Genomic DNA, 22,299 nt, shown 5'->3' with positions numbered 1-22,299 from the left:
GAGGACTGCAGATGTGGCCAGGGCAATAAATTGCAATGTCCGTACTGTGAGACGCCTAAGACAGCTCTACGGGGATACAGGATGGACAGCTGATCGTCCTCGCAGTGGCAGACCACGTGTAACAACACCTGCACAGGATCGGTACATCTGAACATCATGACATACCAGCCATACTGCTCGTTCTGTGCGTGATTTCCTGCAAGACAGGAATGTCAGTGTTCTGCCATGGCCAGCGAAGAGCCCGGATCTCAATCCCATTGAGCACGTCTTGGACCTGTTGGATAGGAGGGTGAGGGCTAGGGCCATTCCCTACTGTTCAGTTTATGTCTCAGTTGTTGAATCTTGTTATGTTGATGCAAATATTTATACATGTTAAGTTTGCTGAAAATAAACGCAGTTGACAGTGAGAGGACGTTTCCTTTTTTGCTGAGTTTATCATTTGCTTTTATAACCTGCAATCGGTTTTATTTATTCATATTTTGGACCAGAATGAGGTGCGCTCTCCACTGCCTATTGTTCCTGCAATGAGGATTCAACATCTTCATAGAATTATTTCATAATTTATCAGCAGATAATCACCAAAAATCAGTAGTCTACCAGTATGCAAAATAGGGAGCCAAATGAACGGCTCAATCACCGATGCGATTCGGTTCCTGACACCTAAAGGATCCGCTCAAAAAGAGCCGTTAGTTCGCAAAAAACTCATCACTAAGCTACACTGACGAGTCACTTTAGCGGTCACTAGCAAGTCTTGACATGGGCTTCGAATCCTAGAGAAATAGAAACAAGATCTTTGGTTTACTTGTCCAGGTGATATATCATGGACATACTGTATAACTACACTGCATGATTTATGAATAGCAAAGGGATTTAGGAGATTGACTTCGACACATTTACATTTTAGTCATTTAGCAGACGCTCTTATCCAGAACGACTTACAGTTAGTGAATATATCTTTTTTTTTTTTATACTGGCCCCCCGTGGGAATCGAACCCACAACCCTGGCGTTGCAAACGCCATGCTCTATCAACTGAGCTACATCCCTGCCGGCCATTCCCTCCCCTACCCTGGACGACGCTGGGCCAATTGTGCGCCGCCCATGAGTCTCCCGGTCGCGGCCGGCTGCGACAGAGCCTGGATTCGAACCAGGATCTCTAGTGGCACAGTTAGCACTGCGATGCAGTGCCTTAGACCACTGCACCACTCAGGAGTACACCTTTTATAAACTAGTCAACACTTGCTGTTCGGCCGTCAATCAAAGCACAGTAAATAGCCTATGTGCCCGACTCCGTGGCTGGCTATATGAAAGTTGAAACATGAAAAAAGAGAGAAAAAAAGTTATACAAAACAACAATTAAGTGGATTTCAACTCATCGTTACCACTTAACATTACATGGGACGTGTAAATTCAAACACAGGAGAGTGAAGCATCATCCTCCCCTCCTTCGTGAAAATAAATTTGACTGCAGCCAACCACAGCGCACAAAAATAACAGTGACTTAGAGGTGGGACAGACAGCAGACTGACAAACCAGCAGCGTTTCCCTGTCATCGCTTGCTTTGTGACTGACAGGCGCCTGTCCCATCAATAGATCACTAGAAGATGAATATGTAGCTCAGCTGGTAGAGCACGGCGCTTGTAACGCCAAGGTAGTGGGTTCGATCCCCGGGACCACCCATACACAAAAATGTATGCACGCATGACTGTAAGTCGCTTTGGACAAAAGCGTCTGCTAAATGGCATATTATATTATATTAATATAGTTCATTCTAGCGGGAGAAGGCTATACAGACTTGTCTGAATTGAAACTTAAGTGAAAAAAAGTCTGATGTGAAGTTGAAAATGTAGCTGGATAACAAATGAGTCTTATCGGTTGTTTAGCTGACGGTCGGCGCTTAGGGAAAACACTGGGGATTGTGTGAGTATGTCTGTGTGGCTCCTGCTGTGAGGGTATTCTCAGGGTGTAAGGGTAGTAATGTAGTATAGTGCTAGTAATGTAGTGTGTGAAGTGCTTTTTGCTTTTATCTGGCTACACTGGTGCTTTGAGGGGTTTCTGTCTCACTGTATATTTTATTTGAATTTTAAGTTGATAGAAGAAAGAAAACCAATTCCAAGTTCTGTGTAGTGTCACTGCCTTGGAGCACTTTCATAAATCATAATGAATAAGACTCGAATAACTGTTAGATCTAATTGGTTTTATCACACAGTCAAATGTATCAGATGCATAGCTGAGCAGACAGACACCTGGGATGCCAATACTCCTGTGTCATCATATATGGGTAAAGTGTATGCAACTGTAAAGAAATAGAAGACACCATACTGATAATGGCTGGAGTGTGACTGTGACTAAAAACAAGGTTTTAAACAAGACAGAGCTAGCCTTCACTTGATAAGCCTTGCATGCCACTGCGTTGCATAGCTAATGTAGTCTGAGAAACTAAGACTGAATGACAACACATTTTGCTGCCTTAATTTTATCCAAAAAAAAGGAAATAAATTGGATTTGTTTCCTACCAATCTACTCCACATTTTCAAAGTGTAAGACATTTTTAGAAAATTGTCCAAATTAATCAAATGAAATGAAAATTAAATATGTATTGATTGCGTATGTGTCTTCACACCCCAGCGTTAATACTTGGTGGAAGCACCTTTGGCAGCCATTACAGCTGTGAATAATTTTTTATAAGATTGTACCAACCTTGCACAACTCTTAGGGCAACATGCAGGTAAGTGCCAAAATAAAGGAAACACCAACATAAAGTGTCTTAATAGGGTGTTGGGCCACCACGAGCCAGAACAGCTTCAATGCACCTTGGCATAGATTCTACAAGTATTGTATCTGGAACTCTATTGGAGGGATGCGACACCATTCGATCACGAGAAATTCCATAATTTAGTGTTTTGTTGACGGTGGTGGAAAACGCTGTCTCAGGCGCTGCTCCAGAATCTCCCATAAGTGTTCAATTGGGTTGAGATCTGGTTACAGACTGCCCTGGCATATGGTTTACATCGTTTTCATGCTCTTCCAACCATTCAGTGACCACTCATGTCCTGTGGATGGGGGCATTGTCATCCTATGGGGGCATAGCCATGGTAGCCAAAATAATGGCCTGCCCAGGATTTTTATACATGACTGTAAGCATGATGGGATGTTCATTGCTTAATTAAGTCAGGAACCACACCTGTGTGGAAGAACCTGCATTCAATATACTATTCAGTATCCCTCATTTACTCAAGTGTTACCAATATTTTGGCAGTTACCTGTATATCTTAAGGTTACTTGCGTAAACCCTGGTTCTATGATAATATGAGTGAGATGTCTCACAATGGGATTCCCTCAGCGGATCACTGCCAGCTCGAAGAACCAATCACACGTCTATTGGAGACAGGTCGAGTGGTGAAAATGGTGACCCCTCTCCACCTAAGGCGCCACTCGCCCGCCCACTGGTCAGTCTCAAGCATGCCTCTCTTCCTTTAAAATACTATCGATGTCTCACAATGGGATATGGCCAACTCCCGTATCGCAGAAATGCTCTGCGAAGTCAGGGTAGTCCCAAATGAGTCACCCCTCAGAGGCCCCGACATTGAGGACAGTATGCACCAATGAAGGTGCAGTGAAATCCAGTCAGTAAAACCTCAAATGTATAAGGGGTAGCCCTTATCCCATTGTACAGAGATGCCTTTGAACAGTGCCCAAGAGGTAGCCATACCTCTGGTGGAATGAGTTGTCAGGCCCGCCAGGGGCTGTAAACCCTTGCTATTATAAGCCAATATACAGTTGAAGTCGGAAGTTTACATACACCTTAGCCAAATACATTTAAACTCAGTTTTTCACAATTCCTGACATTTAATCCTAGTAAAAATTCCCTGTCTTAGGTCAGTTAGGATCACCACTTTATTTTAAGAATGTGAAATGTCAGAATAATAGTAGAGAGAATTATTTATTTCAGCTTTTATTTCTTTCATCACATTCCCAGTGGGTAAGAAGTTTACATACACTCAATTAGTATTTGGCAGCATTGCCTTTAAATTGTTTAACTTGGGTCAAACGTTTCGGGTAGCCTTCCACAAGCTTCCCACAATAAGTTGGGTGAATTTTGGCCCATTCCTCCTGACAGATCTGTTTACCTGAGTCAGGTTTGTAGGCCTCCTTGCTTGCACACGCTTTTTCAGTTCTGCACACAACATTTCTATAGGATTGAGGTCAGGGCTTTGTGATGGCCACTCCGATACCTTGACTTTGTTGTCCTTAAGCCATTTTGCCACAACTTTGGAAGTATGCTTGGGGTCATTGACCATTTGGAAGACCCATTTGTGACCAAGCTTTAACTTCCTGACTGATGTCTTGAGATATTGCTTCAATATATCCACATAATTTCCCTTCCTCATGATGCCATCTATTTTGTGAAGTGCACAAGTCCCTTCTGCAGCAAAGCACCCTCACAGCATGATGCTGCCACCCCCGTGCTTCACAGTTGGGATGGTGTTCTTCGGCTTGCAAGCAACCTCCCTTTTCCTCCAAACATAACGATGGTCATTACGGCCAAACAGTTCTATTTTTGTTTCATCAGACCAGAGGACATTTCTCAAAAAAGTACAATCTTTGTCCCCATGTGCAGTTGCAAACCGTAGTCTGGCTTTTTTATGGCGGTTTTGGAGCAGTGGCTTCTTCCTTGCTGAGCGGCCTTTCAGGTTATGTCGATATAGGACTCGTTTTACTGTGGATATAGATACTTTTGTACCTGTTTCCTCCAGCATCTTCACAAGGTCCTTTGCTGTGCTGGGATTGATTTGCACTTTTCGCACCAAAGTACGTTCATCTCTAGGACACAAAACGCGTCTCCTTCCTGAGTGGTATGACGGCTGCATGGTCCCATGGTGTTTGAACTTGCGTACTAATGTTTGTATAGATGAACGTGGTACCTTTAGGCGTTTGGAAATTGCTCCCAAGGATGAACCAGACTTGTGGAGGTCTACAATTTTATTTATGCGGTCTTGGCTGATTTATTTTGATTTTCCCATGATGTCAAGCAAAGAGGCACTGAGTTTGAAGGTAGGCCTTGAAATACATCCACAGGTACACCTCCAATCGACTCAAATTATGTCAATTAGCTTATCAGAAGCTTCTAAAGCCATGACATCATTTTCTGGAATTTTCCAAGCTGTTTAAAGGCACAGTCAACTTAGTGTATGTAAACTTTTGACCCACTGGAATTGTGATACAGTGAATTATAAGTGACATAATCTGTCTGTAAACAATTGTTGGAAAAATTACCTGTGTCATGCACAAAGTAGATGTCCTAACCGACTTGCCAAAACTATAGTTTGTTAACAAGAAATGTGTGGAGTGGTTGAAAAACAATCACTCCAACCTAAGTGTATGTAAACTTCCGACTTCAACTGTAATAGCCTCCACTATTCAATGGGATAGCCGTTGACGAGAGAGGGGCCCACCTTCGCAGGGGGGCGCCCAAGACACAAAGAGTTGGTCACTCTTATGCCAAGCTCTTGTTCTATCCAAGTAGATGCGCAAAGCGCACACTGGACATAAATGGTGGAGAAGCTCTTCTTCCGTAGAAGGGAGGCAAGTTGAAAGCCATAAGCTAAGGCAAGACAACTGTAATTGCCGCTGACCTTCGGCATAAAGGCGGGGTTGAGTAAGAATGTTACCTTGGATAACCCAGGGCAAACTGTAGGCACAAATTGTTGACTGACAGTGCGTGCAGCTGATGTGAGGTCAATCAGCAAAGCTGTTGTGATGCAGTCCCAACCACAAGTCTCATAAAACGTTGGATCAGACTGACTTTATGACCAAAAGTATTCTATTTACACTTTGTAGTCAATTTTGACAGTAGAATAAATGTTTCGACTCATATCGATGCCACCCACAGTGATTGATTGGCAGGCCAAACTGTTAAAAGGACAGTTCACCCAAATTACATATTTGTTTCCTTACCCTAAGCGTCCACAGCAGCATAGTCAATACAACACATAATTTAAAGAACAAACATCATTGTGGCAATTCATATCTTGCAGTAAAACTGTAAATATGACTAATCTCAAGAGAAGACCGGTTTAATGTAAAAAAGGTTCCCTTACTTAGAAAATCCTGATCATATAGGCTGTTGGATTCTACCTTGAAATATACTTATTCATGTTACCATACTATAACTTATTGCGGGCACAGCGTGTTCAGGAGGGTTTAGCCCCCTAATAGGTTAAACTGGAGATATGAGGGCACTACGTGCTTAGGTGGAATTAGCCCCCCCTAATAGGTTAGATTAGGGGTTGGAGTCTGTTTGCGTCTGTACTGTCTATATGGTATATGGAGAAGTTGGCACATCCATATACTAGTATGTTTGGTTGTAGAAAAGTGGTCCATGCCGAAAGTCTCTGTCGTTTGGTAATACCTGATATATTAATTTCTATCAGTGGTGTCTGTCAAGGATGAGACTGTCAGTAGGTGGAAATGTATACGTGACAGACCGGTGCCTGTAGAAGAACTGTGGCATTAAGAAGTTCTTAGAAACCGATTGTGTAGCAATAAAGAACGTTGGTTGTCAATACTAGTAACGTGTGTTGTCAACAACAGCGATATTTGAGGCGTGAAACTGATAAAAGACATTAGGTTTAACGTATTCTCCAGTTGTAAATTGGCACACGCTTCAGTATCGTTTTTAATACAAGGTATCAGGTCCCGTGACTCAATGTGATATCCAACAGGAAACTAATTTTCATGGAGCCCAGAGAAGATCTAGCATCCCATTGGCATTGAACAGATCGGATGGACGGTCTTTGCCCCAATCTCATTCTCATCAAGGGTGTGGTGAAATTATTAAACATGTATTCTCTCTCTTCCCTGTTGAAGTCAATATGTATTCTAGGTGGTGTGGAACATGTGAGTGATTATTGTTCGAGATGAGGGAATGTTGGAAACTGTCTAATTGACTTGAACACGTTTTAGTATGTTTATAACTATATAAGTGGCCTAGCAGTAGTGATTAACGTGTTAAGGGTTAGATGGAATGATCTCCATAAGGGTGAGTTAGGAGTCATATGATAGAGCTAATACTATAGATTGTGAACTATTGCCCTATAACACTGTCTTATAGCTTCACTGTTTTATATCATTATATTCTCTCAATATGTTGTAGCTTCACTGATTTATATTATTGTATTCTCTCTATGTTTTGCATCATGATATTCACTTGAGCAGGAATGGGTCGGTTATTCTCAAATAGCTGTTTGTGTACGAGTCTGGGTAATTAACAATGGACAGAGGCAAGTTGCAAGAATGTATACTCCCTACTGACAAGAAGACCGGGAGATGTGTGGAGGAGTACCAAAGGTTCTGGACTCGGGGGAGTAAGAGCACGCATAGTTTGACTATACATTTGAGGCCAGGTCCTTATGCCATGGAAGCATATTACATAGTCAGAGGCCATACATCTCGGAAGTGTAAACATACAAATCAACTGAGAATATGAATCATGTTTTCTTTTCTGTACATTTATAAGTAATTTCAAAGTTTATATAACGTTGAACAGTATGGAGTTACAATTCAAAAAGGAGGGACTGTTGGATTCTAGCTGGGAATATACTTATTGATGTTAACATACTATAACTTACTGATTCCTTTAATTGATTTACTTGAACTCTGTGAAGCATTTATTTGGGGTGCAATCTGAGGTGCAGTTAATTGCTCTAACTTATCCTCTGCAGCAGAAGTAACTCTGGGTCTTCCCTTCTTGTGGCGGTCCTCATTAGAGCCAGTTTCATCATAGCGATTGATGGTTTTTGCGACTGCACTTGAAGAAACATTCAAAGTTCTTGACATTTTCCAGATTGACTGATCTTCATGTCTTAAAGTAATGGACTGTCGTTTCATTTTGCTAATTTGAGCCAAATAAATGCTTCTCAGAGTTGAAGTAACAGACACATCCAAACATCAACTGTTCAGAGGAGACTGTGTGAATCAGGCCTTCATGGTTGAATTGCTGCAAAGAAACCACTACTAAAGGACACCAATAAGAAGAGGAGACTTGCTTGTGCCAAGAAACACGAGCAATGGACATTAGACCGGTAGAAATTTGTCCTTTGGTCTAGAGTCCAAATTGGAGATTTTTGGTTCCAACCGCTGTGGCTTTGTGAGACGCGGTGTGGGTAAACGGATGATCTCCGCATGCGTATTTCCCACCGTAAAGCATGGAGGAGGAGGTGTTATGGTGTGGGGGTGCTTGGCTGGTGACACTGTCTGTGATTTATTTAGAATTCAAGGCACACTTAACCAGCATGGCTACCACAGCATTCTGCAGCGATACACCATCCCATCTGGTTTGGGCTTAGTGGGACTATTTGTTTCTCAACAGGACAATGACCCAACACACTTCCAGGCTGTGTAAGGGCTATTTTACCAAGAAGGAGAGTGATGGAGTGCTGCATCAGATTACCTGACCTCCACAATCACCCGACCTCAACCCAATTGAGATGGTTTGGGATGAGTCGGACCGCAGAGTGAAGGAAAAGCAGCCAACAAGTGCTCAGCATATGTGGGAACTCCTTCAAGACTGTTGGAAAAGCATTCCAGGTGAAGCTGGATGAGAGAATGCCAAGAGTGTGCAAAGCTGTCATCAAGGCAAAGTTTGACTATTTGAAGAATCTCAAATATATTTGGATTTGTTTAACACTTCTTTGGTTACTACATGATTCCATATGTTATTTCATAGTTTTGATGTCTTCACTATTATTCTACAATGTAGAAAATAGTAAAAATAAAGAAAAACCATGGAATGAGTAGGTGTGTCCAAACATTTGACTAGTACTGTGTGTGTGTGTCACTGGGATTTTTGCCCATTCTTCAAGGCAAAACTACTGGGTTCTGGGTACAGCAATCTTTAAGTCATACCACAGATTCTCAATTGGATTGAGGTTTGGGCTTTGACATTTAAATGTTTCCCCTTAAACCATGTGAGTGTCGCTATAGCAGTATGCTTAGGGTCATTGTCCTGCTGGAAGGTGAATCTCCATCCCAGTCTCAAATCTCTCAAGAATTTCCCTATATTTAGCGCCATCCATCATTCCTTCAATTCTGACCAGTTTCCCAGTCCCTGCTGATGAAAAATATCCCCACAGGATGGTGTTCTCGGGGTGATGAGAGGTGTTGGATTTGCGCCAGTCAGAGTTTTCCTTGATGGCCAAAAAGCTAAATTTTAGTCTCATCTGACCAGAGTACCTTCTTCCATATGTTTGGGGAGTCTCCCACATGCCTTTTGGCGAATACCAAACGTGTTTGCTTATTTTTTGCTTTAAGCAATGGCTTTTTCCTGGCCACTCTTCTGTAAAGCCCAGCTCTGTGGAGTGTACGGCTTAAAGTGGTCCTATGGACAGATACTCCAATCTCCGCTGTGGAGCTTTGCAGCTCCTTCAGGGTTATCTTTGGTCTCTTTGTTGCCTCTGATTAATGCCCTCCTTGCCTGGTCCGTGAGTTTTGGTGGGCGGCCCTCTCTTCGCAGGTTTGTTGTGGTGCCATATTCTTTCAATTTTTTAATAATGGATTTAATGGTGCTCCGTGGGATGTTCAAAGTTTCTTATATTTTTTTATAACCCAACCCTGATCTGTACTTCTCCACATCTTTGTCCCTGACCTGTTTGGAGAGCTCCTTGGTCTACATGGTGCCTCTTGCTTAGTGGTGTTGCAGACTCTGGGGCCTTTCAGAACAGGTGTATATATACTGAGATCATGTGACACTTAAATAAAGTCCACCTGTGTGCAATCTAACTAATTATGTGACTTCTGAAGGTAATTGGTTGCACCAGATCTTATTTAGGGGATTCATAGCAAAGGGGGTGAATACATATGCCGCACCACTTTAACGTTATTTATTTTTTAGAACTTTTTGAAACAACTTATTTTTTTCATTTCACTTGACTATTTTGTGTATGTCAATTACATGAAATCCAAATAAAAATCAATTTCAATTACAGGTTGTAATGCAACAAAATAGGATAACCGCCAAGGGGGATGAATACTTTTGCAAGGCACTGTATATATACACACACACATATACATACACACTGAACAAAAATATAAATGCAACATGTAAAGTGTTGGTCCCATATTTCATGAGCTGAAATAAAAGATACCAGAATTTTCCCATACGCACAAAAAGCTTATTTCAAATGTTGTGCACAAATTTCTTTACATCCCTGGTAGTGAACATTTCTCCTTTGCCAAGATAATCCATCCACCTGACAGGTGTGGCATATCAAGAAGCTGATTAAACAGCATGATCATTACACAGGTGCCCCTTGTGCTGGGGACAATAAGAGGCCACTCTAAAATGTGCAGTTGTGTCACACAATGTCTCAAGTTTTGAGGGAGCGTGCAATTGGCATGCTGACTGCAGGAATATCCACCAGAGCTGTTGCCAGAGAATGTAATGTTCATTTCTATAACATAAGCTGCCTCCAACGTCATTTTAGAGAATTTGGCAGTATATCCAACCAGCCTCACAACCGCAGACCACGTGTAACCACGCCAGCCACATCCGGCTTCTTCACCTGCAGGATCGTCTGAGACCAGCCACCCGGACAGCTGATGAAACTGAGAAGTATTTCTGTCTGTAATAAAGCTCTTTTGTGGGGAAAAACTCATTCTGATTGGCTGGGCCTGGATCCCCAGTGGGTAGGCCTGGCTGCCAATGCTACGCTCCCATTGCTACGCTCCTGCCCAGGCATGTGAAATCCATAGATTAGGGCCTAATTAATTTAATTCAAGTGACTGGAACTCAGTAAAATCGTTGAAATTGTTGCATGTTGCATTTATATTTTTGTTCAGTATATATTGTTTCCTGATCTTTCTTATATCTCTCAGATATAGGACAGACACTTCAGAACAAACTTCCTTTTGATTTTTTGGGGGACTATCCATTTGTCCATGTATGAAGCTGTTATTCAATGCGTTTCTATGGGCTAATAGCATTAAGACCAAATTCAATGTTTCATCAAATAATTTTAAAGATACCTTAAGGGGTCATAAAATTCAAAATCAAATAGCTAAATGATCCTTGGTATGACCATCTTAACACGATTCCATATGTTAGCTTAGTAACGTGGTCCTCTGTAGCTCAATTGGTAGAGCATGGCGCTTGTAACGCCAAGGTAGTGGGTTCGATCCCCGGGACCACCCATACGTAAAAATGTATGCACGCATGACTAAGTCGCTTTGGATAAAAGCGTCTACTAAATGGCATATTATTATTATTATTAGTAGAACCCCCCCTCCTAAAAGTCCCTCCATGTGTACCTGAGGGCTCCTTGTCAGGGTTGTATTCCAGGGCATTGCTGCAGATGAGGTCTATGTCTACCAGGAAGTCCTTGGCCGTCAGGTATTTATGGGTGTCGATCTTGGTCATGACCGTAGATAGATCCATAGGCTGAATAATCACCTCCAGGTAGTCTGACACCTGAGAGGGAGGGGAGGGAGAAAGTCAAATTAAACTGGTGCGCTTCACTCCATTTAAATCAAAATCAGTTAAGAGGAATCAGTCCAGCAGTGTCAATTCACTAGAATCAATACTCAGACAGAGGTGAGAGGGCAAGGGGACAGGAGGACTAAATTCATGACGCACCCTTCCTAGGTTACTACATTCCCTTTTTATCATTACTGTATCTAGGGAGGTATACTGTGATATCTAGTGTCTACATCATCGAGCAATCTCTGTGTTGTTACCCACCTCCTCAATGTTGACAGGTTTGCTGAAGATGTTGAAGCGTTTGTCTATGGCGAGGCGCTTAGTGACGTCCCTGAGGAACAGACGCAGTTCTCTCAGAGTGTTCTCCTCCTGGTCGGCCAGACGATGCTGTTCCTTGGGGGAGAGAATCCTGGGGCCAGGGACCTCCACTACCGGAAGCACCTCCTCACTCCGCAGGGCTGGAGAGATAAGAGGATAGGATAGAGTAGGTGAGTGTATGTGTTTGAGAGCGTTCTCCTCATGATCTTCTGGGCTACACTGCTTCTCAGGGAAGAGCGGTCTGCGGCCTGAAGCCTCCACTACTGGTAGGACCTCAGCATTACAAAAAGCAAGCGATGTGAGAACAGTTGAGAGTGTGTGTGTGTGTGTGTGTGTTAGAGTGTGTGTTCTCCTCAGAATCTTCTACTCTAGGTTGATCCTTGAGACAACCCACTCAGGCGGGGGGGGAAAACGCAGCAGACTTCTTTCTAAACACATCATCAACCCATGAACAAAAACCCTGAACCCCCACTCTCTGGCCTAAAGAGAGTGACGCGGTTGCTGAATTCCAAATCAACCCCTAACCCCCTGGGCACTCCTGTCGACCTGAAATTATTGGGACAGGAAGAGGGAGAAGGATTGGACAGCAATATTGTATTTGCTTTATATAATACACTTGATCCAGCCTCTCGCTTAATTAAAATACCTATCCAGTTAGATCTACAATTAGATCTGCCGCTGATGGTCATTAGTAGCCTACCAAACTTGCTAACGGCCAGTCGCTAATGGCTGGTACTCGATCGTCCTTCTAATCACTCGCAAATGCAATCAAAAATCAAATCAAACACTTCATGAGAGCCCTGGCATTTAGAGTTTGAGCGGATCACCGGTTGCCAGCGAGAGACAGCTCCTCATAGCTGGTTGATGCATGGAGTGACATGAGTGTTGCGCAACATTTCTATAGGCCAGTGGTCACCAACCGGTCAATCAAGATTGACTGGTCGATCTCCAAGGCATTCATAGTCAATCACCAAACATTTCTGTAAAAAATAACAATAAAGGCTTGCGTTCCTTTTAATTTATTTTAATTATTTTTTTGCGCTGTTGGCGGTAGGTGCACTTGATTCAGCAGCCCTAGCGCCGGGAAGACAAGTGTTCCCATTTTGAACCATTTTATGTGTCTGAAGGTAGAACTCCACCTACCCGGCAGGCCCAGAGAGCAAATCAAGTGCACCTATAGGCCTACCGCTGGCCAATCAGATAGCTCAGATCATTGTCTGCACAGTTTCCTCGAGCCATAGACTATAAAAAGAAGCCTCAAATGCACAGCAAAGTTGATACTGTGAGATGTCAAAACTTTTAAAACCATGACTAGAGAGAGACTCAACGAACACAGCAAAGAGCTGCTGTTTTTATGAGTAAGTTCATGTTTAAGTAGTTATTCAGCACTGTCAACACTTTGTTCAACACTTTTATAAGCCATACAATGTGAGTACAGCAAAGCGTCGATAAGCTTGCGTTGTAGCGGCTTGTCTCTTTTAATATCAAGGAATATTTCAATTTCTCTGGTCATAGGAGTAACAACATGATTTGGTATATGAAACAGAACTAATGCAGTGCGACTTGAGTCCATCAGCTGGAAGACTGTCCCCTTTTCTCAGCGGAGGGAGAGAGGAGGGACGGTGAGTCGGGTGAGAGGCAGCCTCACCGCTGCTCCCTCCCTCCCCTCAGACTGACCATCAGATGCAGGCCAGGATTATTATTCAATTTTTTTAATGAATTATTAAGCTCACTCAATTGTGCCTCACAAGGAATACAACAGATGATCTATTACCAGTGTGATCATCATATACCTTAAATTTGGAAATATGGTCTGAGAAGAACATTGGCAGGGCATTTCAAGCATAAGAAATCGGCAAATGCAGTGATAATGTATTGGGCCTATAGCCTACTGCACAAACCTCAATGCTACAAAACTGTTTTTAATTGGTTAATATTACATAGGCTTACATTTTTCAAGTCATGTTTTTTTTTTTATCTGAGTGGTAGATCTCGGCTTGCATTCGACTCAGTGATCTTGACTCAAAAAGGTTGGTGACCACTGCTATTGGCTATGCAATTGCGTGAGAAAACAGAGTTTTGATGGCCTCTATTAAAAATAGGAGGATACCAACAGCTTTCTGTAGGCTAGGAGTACTAAACTCAGCAAAAAAAAGAAACGTCCCTTTTTCAGGACCCTGTCTTTCAAAGATAATTAGTAAAAATCCAAATAACTTCACAGATCTTAATCGTAAAGGGTTTATACACTGTTTCCCATGCTTGTTCAATGAACCATAAACAAATAATGAACATGCACCTGTGGAACGGTCGTTAAGACACTAACAGCTTATAGACGGTAGGCAATTAAGGTCACACTTAGGACACTAAAGAGGCCTTTCTACTGACTCTGAAAAACACCAAAAGAAAGATGCCCAGGGTCCCTGCATGAACATGCCTTAGGCATGCTGCAAGGAGGCATGAGGACTGCAGATGTGGCCAGGGCAATAAATTGCAATGTCCATACTGTGAGACGCCTAAGACAGCGCTACAGGGAGACAGGACGGACAGCTGATCGTCCTCGCAGTGGCAGACCACGTGTAACAACAGCTGCACAGGATCGGTACATCCGAACATCACACCTGAGGGACAGGTACAGGATGGCAGCAACAACTGCCCGAGTTACACCAGAACGCACAATCCCTCCATCAGTGCTCAGACTGTCCGCAATAGGCTGAGAGAGGCTGGACTGAGGGCTTGTAGGCCTGTTGTAAGGCAGGTCCTCACCAGACATCACTGGCAACAACGTCACCTATGGGCACAAACCCACCATCGCTGGACCAGACAGGACTGGCAAAAAGTGCTCTTCACTGACGAGTCGCGGTTTTGTTTCACCAGGGGTGACGGTTGGATTCGCGTTTATCGTCAAAGGAATGAGCGTTACACCGAGGCCTGTACTCTGGAGCGGGATTGATTTGGAGGTGGAGGGTCCGTCATGGTCTGGGGCGGTGTGTCACAGCATCATCGGACTGAGCTTCTTGTCATTGCAGGCAATCACAACGCTGTGCGTTACAGGGAAGACATCCTCCTCCCTCATGTGGTACCCTTCCTGCAGGCTCATCCTGACATGACCCTCCATGAGGAGATGCACTGCAGTACTTAATGCAGCTGGTGGCCACACCAGATACTGACTGTTACTTTTGATTTAACAGGTGCAGAATAATGGCAAATTCTAAACTAATTTAACAAACATTATTTAGTATATGTAAAGACAAAATTACATTGAGAATAGTCTGATCGGTGATAATATTATCACTTGTGAATGATGCCCAGCGTGTGGAGTCTAGCAACAAACAGCGCCCATAGGCCTATATGTTTTGATAAGGTTTGTATCACAACTAACTAAAGTGGCCCAAGACCTCTGGAACACGGTTGGAGAGCCCATAGCCTAGAGAGCCTAGTGAAACGTGTTCTTATAAGCTCAGTCATTGCGCAATAGCGTGTGAAAACAGAATTTTGACTGCCCACTATTTAAAAGATGATCCCAGCTTTCTTGTGCTGCTACATTTATTGCTAAATTCTTAAATTTAAGCACATTAATCCGCTTTACAATGGTATAGCCTACCTGGAATTTTAAAAACATAACCACACGTAACCTCCATTCACTATTCGAGTGCAGGGTATGGATGACATGTTTTTTTGTTGGCCATTCTAAATCAAAAATAATTTCACAAATACAGTTGAAGTCGGAAGTTTACATACACTTAGGTTGGAGTCATTCAAACTCGTTTTTTTAAACACTCCACAAATTTGTTGTTAACAAACTATAGTTTTGGCAAGTCGGTTAGGACAATTTCCAACAATTGTTTACAGACAGATTATTTCACTTATAATTCACTGTATCACAATTCCAGTGGGTCAGAAGTTTACATACACTAAGTTGACTGTGCCTTTAAACAGCTTGGAAAATTCCAGAAAATTAAGTTAAAGCTTGGTCACAAATGGGTCTTCCAAATGGACAATGACCCCAAGCATCCTTCCAAAGTTGTGGCAAAATGGCTTAAGGACAACAAAGTCAAGGTATTGGAGTGGCCATCACAAAGCCCTGACCTCAATCCTATAGAACATTTGTGGGCAGAACTGAAAAAGCGTGTGCGAGCAAGGAGGCCTACAAACCTGACTCAGTTACACCAGCTCTGTCAGAAGGAATGGGACAAAATTCACCCAACTTATTGTGGGAAGCTTGTGGAAGGAGAGTTACCCGAAACTTTTTGACCCAAGTGAAACAATTTAAAGGCAATGCTACCAAATACTAATTGAGTGTATGTAAACTTCTGACCCACTGGGAATGTGATGAAAGAAAGAAAAAGCTGAAATAAATAATTCTCTAAAATTATTCGGACATTTCACATTCTTAAAATAAAGTGGTGATCCTAACTGACCTAAAACAGGGAATTCTTACTAGGATTAAATGTCAGGAATTGTGAAAAACTGAGTTTAAATGTATTTCGCTAAGGTGTATGTAAACTTCAGACTTCAACTGTATATTAGTAGGTTATATGTAAAGACCAGATTCAATTGAGAATAGTCTGATGGGTGAGAATATTAACAAGTACTTGTCAAATTGTGAATGAGAGACTGATGAAGTGTGTGCAGCCTGCGCAAGAAACAGAGCAGAGCGCTTGCCTTTGATACAACTTTTTTCAAATCATCATTAGAGTCGCATCATGCAACCTTAAAATGTATTAGAAATCAAAATATATAGCCTACCGTTTGTATCACAACTAACGTTGCATAAATAACTAAATTAAGCATATAGGAGGACCAGTTTATTTGTTTACCACTCACTCCCTCAAATCGTATGGAGAAAGTATCCTTTCTATTTTATTCAGCTATGTTCAATTGTATTCTTCATACTATAAAATAATGCCACGGAATTCTAAGCAAATCTTGTCTGCTAAATTAACTAGTGTAGCCCGCATAGCCAGATCAAAGCCTAACATAAGGATGACTCAGAATATTCTGTTCTTCTGAAATAGGCTACAGTTTCTTCATATCATGCTTCTTTAGACCTGTCTAAAATAAATAATGGATTTATTGTGAAGGTGAAGGCTATAAAATCTACAGGAAGCCAAAGATGCTAAACGTGTTTATGTTAATTAACAGTCAATTACCGTGAGACCTGCAGTTATTTGCATGACAATCACTGACTGACAAAATGTCATGACCACCACAGCCCTAGTTGGGGAGTCAGCATAGTCTACTTGTTACATACTGTGCTTCCTCTCCCTTTGCTTCTCCTCTTTGGGCCCACTAACCCCAGGTGCCTTCCAACATTGTTAGCCCTGCTTCACATTAGCATCATCGTCCGTGAGTGTAACCATAGGTAACAGTGCTGGGTTTATAGCGGGCTCCCTCTCTCCGACATGCATCTCCCCAGCCTCCCCCTGAACTCCCCACTCCTACAAACAGCCCCTGATGGAAGTAGGGCTGCTGTTTTATTCAGGGCGAACCCCCAAAGAGAGGAGAGAGTGAGGACCCCTGCCTCGCATCGATAAGACTATACTAGCCGTGTGTGTGTGTGTCAGAATACGTGCGTGTATGTGTGGGTCCCCTGCCTCGCATCAATGAGGATTCTGCAAACGGCGTTGCTTGCTGTATTTCCATTTGAAAGCTGAGTGCCATCATGGAAGCCCCGGTGGACCACTCTCTCACACTGAGAAGGAACAGATGGAAAGGGAGGTTGGGGAAGAGAATAGGAAGGTGAATGGTAGGGGGAAATGGAGGGGAGAGTATGGGGGGGGGAAGAGGGAGTGGAGGAGAGAGAGTTCAAAAGGAGAATATCGTAGGGGGAGATGAGGAGAGAGTTGGGGAGAGAGCCGTGGAGTTCTACTAAAAGCTATGGAAGTCACGATGTGCCGTTCCTACTAGTCCACCCACATTTCATTATCTAGGAATTTATATTTTTCAAGTGAAGCAAAAATCTAGCAATGATTCAATGGTGGTTACTGTGTTTGAGCAATATGTGTGTCAGGCGAGAGGCACCATCTGCGGGGTTGCTAACAACCGAATGCATCCGGTTTTCAGGGGAAATGGAGAAAGCCTGTGATGAGACTTCAGCTTTTAGACGTTAACAAGGCGACACTCCATCTTAACTCCTCCTCCACATTTACTGGATTGGTTCAACAGTGCAGAAGAGAACCTCCCATGATAGTTTTTATTTTTTCATCGTCAGGACCAGAAAGAAAGAAATGCCGCTCAGGTGTTTCTTTTACGCCTGCTACTTTAGGTTAGGAGAGAGAAAACAGAAAGACGAGATGAAGCTAAGATGAAAATGACTTGTACTCTTTTCTCTCAGCACCCCACTGAGAACGGTGTCAGGACGGCATTGTAAAAGCTTGGTTAGAATATGATACAGTATTACACTTGTGTGTGTGTGTAATATCCTGTGTGTCTGTGTGATTGCTTGTATGAATTCATAGTACCTTTGTGTCTCCTGTGGGGCGGCGCTCTAGCAGCCTGTACCAGTAGCAGGTCAGTGAAGAACCTTCGTCTGGCCTCCTCTCCAGGTGAAGACAGACTGACCACCTCCCCGTACATCCTCTGGAACATCAACTTCACCTTGGAGAGACAATGACAGCGATATGAACAAAACAGTAAAACCACGATAGCCAATGGCTTTCTGTCTGGTGTATGGAATCATTTGGATTTGTCTAGACTTATATTGATCTTTTGAAGAGCTAAGCCAAAGTAATATTGACAGTTTTGTTGTTGTAATTTTCAGAAGAAAGTAGCAGCAGACAGGTGTTGAATGTTGAAACAAAGGTTCGCCCACGTTGTCGCAAATGAAATTTGAGAGCATGTACTGTAAATAGCAGTGTGCAGGGCTCTAATTTGGTCGCATATGCAACAAAATATTTTGAATTTTGGGAGCACCAGTGCGACTAAGGGTGTTTTCACATACACTGCATACGGAAAGTATTCAGACCCATTTACTTTTTCCATATGTTTTTACGTTACAGACTTATTCTAAAATTGATTAAATTGTATTTTTCCCTCATCAGTCTACACATAATACCTCATAATGACAAAGCAAAAACAGATTTTTTGAAATGTTTGCAAATGTATTAAAAAATTAAAAAATACATAAGTATTCAGACCCTTTACTCAGTACTTTGTTGAAGCACCTTTGGCAGGTGTATATCCCAGACCAAGGCCCTTCTTCCCCGATTGCTCAGTTTGGCCGGGCGGCCAGCTCTAGGAAGAGTCTTGGTGGTTCCAAACTTCTTCCATTTAAGAATGATGGAGGACACTGTATTCTTGGGGACCTTCAATGCTGCAGAAATGTTTTGGTACCCTTCCCCAGATCTGTGCCTCGACACAATCCTGTCTCTGAGCTCTACAGACAATTCCTTCAACCTCATGGCTTGGTTTTTGCTCTGACATGCACTGTCAACTGTGGGACCTTATATAGACAGGTGTGTGCCTTTCCAAGTCATTTCCAATCAATTGAATTTACCACAGGTTGACTCCAATTAAGTTGTAGAAACATCTCAAGGATGATCAATGGAAACAGGATGCACCTGAGCTCAATTTCGAGTCTCATAGCAAAGGGTCTGAATACTTATGTAAGTAAGGTATCTTTTTTTTTATTTTTTTTTTATACATTTGCAAACATTTCTGAAAACCTGTTTTCGCTTTGCCATTATGGGATATTGATGAGGGAAAATTTTTATTTAATACATTTTAGAATAAGGCTGTAACGTAACAAAATGTGGAAAAAGGGAAGGGGTCTGAATATTTTCCGAATGCACTGGAAATACTTAGGCATTTGGATTGATATGAATTTGACGTTTAAAAAGACATATAGATGAGCTGGTTAAGAAATTTAAAGTAGGCTTTTGTACAGAAACAGATCGTTCCTTTCTCTAAGCAGTAGGAAGCAGATTATTCAGTCAACCTTTTTATCTGTTCTTTATTATGGTGATATTATTTATCAAAGTGCAGCTGCTACTACTCTTAAACCTTTGGATGTCATCTACCATAGTGCCCTTCATTTTGTTACAGGCAACAATTTTGAAACTCATCACTGCATCCTGTATCAAAAGGTTACTCCCTTTAAGTTTACAAGGCCATACTTCATAACTTTAGTCTTATCCAACTTTGCTGTTGAAGTATAGACACCCGAGTTGCCTAACCTGTCACGTGTATTCATATTTAACCAACCACAGGATTGGTTAACTTCAGGTTCCTAGGGTCTCTACCGAGCTAAGTAAATTTGCTTTTAGTTTCAATGCACCGTATTGCTGGAACAAAATTGAAAATACATTTAATCTTGATGTTCTGGTGCTGTTCGAGCAATTTCAAGTATTAATTGGGGACTTGTGTATAATGTGTATATTTATATTGAATTATACAGGGCGCATTTGGAAAAAAGAGACCTAGTTCTCAATATGTCTCCCACGTTAAAATAAAGATTTAAAAAACGAATAAATGTTCCATCTGTGACATGTTCTGAATCAGGTAGCCTATTCTAAAATCTTTGTCTAAATAGATAATCGATTCAAATGATATTAGGGTCCCCTGGGAAACACTAGCTAACACTTTGGTTTCTAACCTGTCATAAATCCTACCTGGCTTTTTTTTTTTTTTTTTGTCATGCCAAACACCAACCATAGAATTAGAATAATCATTTTATTTCTAATGATTCCAACAGTTCACCCAAGTGTTTTGAACTATATCTTAAGTCAAATTGCATTATTTGGTTGAAAAGTCGCCATTACATGTTTTGGCCAATATTGTGCAGCCTGGTAACTTTACCAGTATAAGAAACCATTTGGTGGCACAGAAAGAAAGGAAAAGTGGTATTTTATTCAGGAGATGTGCTTCCAAAAGTAAGTAGAAGTCATATAGGCCAATGTAGGCTATATCTCAATCAATGCAAAAAATATATTTCTGGTGCTCCTAACTCTTCTAAATCAGGAGCACCAGTGCTACCAATGAAAATGTTTTATTTAGAGCCCAAGTGGTGTGTGGGTTCTTCTATTTATCTGTAAAACAAAATTAAATCTCCTGCTTTATTCAACACCTGTTGACTTGTTACTGTTGAGTCATTCTCTTTCCATAACTTTACTTTCCTAAGCGCAGAGATTACATTAGCGGTTCCCACCAGAGCTACACAAAGCCAAGAGAGATCAAATATCAATATTCTGAGACAATGTAAAATGCTGTATTTCAGATAAAGGATAAACACAAAGCAGTGTTTCATGAGGATATATTGACCGTCCATGTTAGCTTCTCAGTCTGTTTAGCTGCTACAGCTAGACTGCTGATAAGTGTGTGTGTGTGTGTGTGTGTGTGTGTGTGTGTGTGTGCGCGCGCGCACGGGCAAGTCAAGCCAAAAAAGCTTTAAGATTTGTCTTGTACACAACTTTTGATGAGTGGTTTTTGTCAGGTTCTGCTTAAGCAAGCTTAAGTCGATGTCGAGCGTTGCTGAATACATTAACAAACTGGCACCTGGGAAACAACTGTGTGTTGTTTTATTCTGGTTGTCCAAACTTGTCCATTTTAGTCACTTCAACTTTCTGTCAGTGGCCTGGAGTTACATTTTGAGAATTGAGAAAAGACAGAAAGAGAAAGCGAGCGACAGAAGCCCAATCCAAGCTCTTTTGGAGTGTGTATCTCAGTGTGTTCTTTGAATAAATGCAGTATTCATGAGTTGAGATCAAAGGCTTTTGGAAATATCAAATACACTATATATACAGAGGGGGAAAAAAGTATTTAGTCAGCCACCAATTGTGCAAGTTCTCCCACTTAAAAAGATGAGAGACGCCTGTAATTTTCATCATAGGTACACGTCAACTATGACAGACAAATTGAGATTTTTTTTCCAGAAAATCATATTGTAGGATTTTTAATGAATTTATTTGCAAATTATGGTGGAAAATAAGTATTTGGTCACCTACAAACAAGCAAGATTTCTGGCTCCCACAGACCTGTAACAACTTCTTTAAGAGGCTCCTCTGTCCTCCACTCGTTACCTGTATTAATGGCACCTGTTTGAACTTGTTATCAGTATAAAAGACACCTGTCCACAACCTCAAACAGTCACACTCCAAACTCCGCTATGACCAAGACCAAAGAGCTGTCAAAGGACACCAGAAACAAAATTGTAGACCTGCACCAGGCTGGGAAGACTGAATCTGCAAAAGGTAAGCAGCTTGGTTTGAAGAAATCAACTGTGGGAGCAATTATTAGGAAATGGAAGACATACAAGACCACTGATAATCTCCCTCGATCTGGGGCTCCACGCAAGATCTCACCCCGTGGGGTCAAAATGATCACAAGAACGGTGAGCAAAAATCCCAGAACCACACCTGGTTCACCTAGTGAATGACCTGCAGAGAGCTGGGACCAAAGTAACAAAGCCTACCATCAGTAACACACTACGCCGCCAGGGACTCAAATCCTGCAGTGCCAGACGTGTCCCCCTGCTTAAGCCAATACATGTCCAGGCCCGTCTGAAGTTTGC

General features: G+C 42.0%; 1 protein-coding gene across 3 annotated transcripts in view; it reads right to left on the bottom strand.

Annotated features, from left to right (window-relative positions):
• The window catches only part of LOC121552256 (ATPase family AAA domain-containing protein 2B-like), a 159,972-nt gene that overhangs the window by 78,598 nt on the left and 59,075 nt on the right, over positions 1 to 22,299 (bottom strand). For all 3 annotated transcript variants that reach the window (XM_041865017.2, XM_045211309.1, XM_045211310.1), the window contains exons 20-22: positions 18,254 to 18,389; positions 11,736 to 11,932; positions 11,306 to 11,465 (exon numbers count right to left, since the gene is read on the bottom strand). In XM_041865017.2, the coding sequence (XP_041720951.2) occupies positions 11,306 to 11,465; positions 11,736 to 11,932; positions 18,254 to 18,389 (493 nt within the window). The remainder of the gene's footprint in view (positions 1 to 11,305; positions 11,466 to 11,735; positions 11,933 to 18,253; positions 18,390 to 22,299) is intronic.

The sequence above is a fragment of the Coregonus clupeaformis genome, chromosome 36, assembly GCF_020615455.1.
Source record: "Coregonus clupeaformis isolate EN_2021a chromosome 36, ASM2061545v1, whole genome shotgun sequence".
Lineage (NCBI taxonomy): Eukaryota > Metazoa > Chordata > Actinopteri > Salmoniformes > Salmonidae > Coregonus > Coregonus clupeaformis.
The sequence above is the reverse complement of the archived record's forward strand: the minus strand, read 5'-3'. Positions and strand labels throughout refer to the sequence as shown.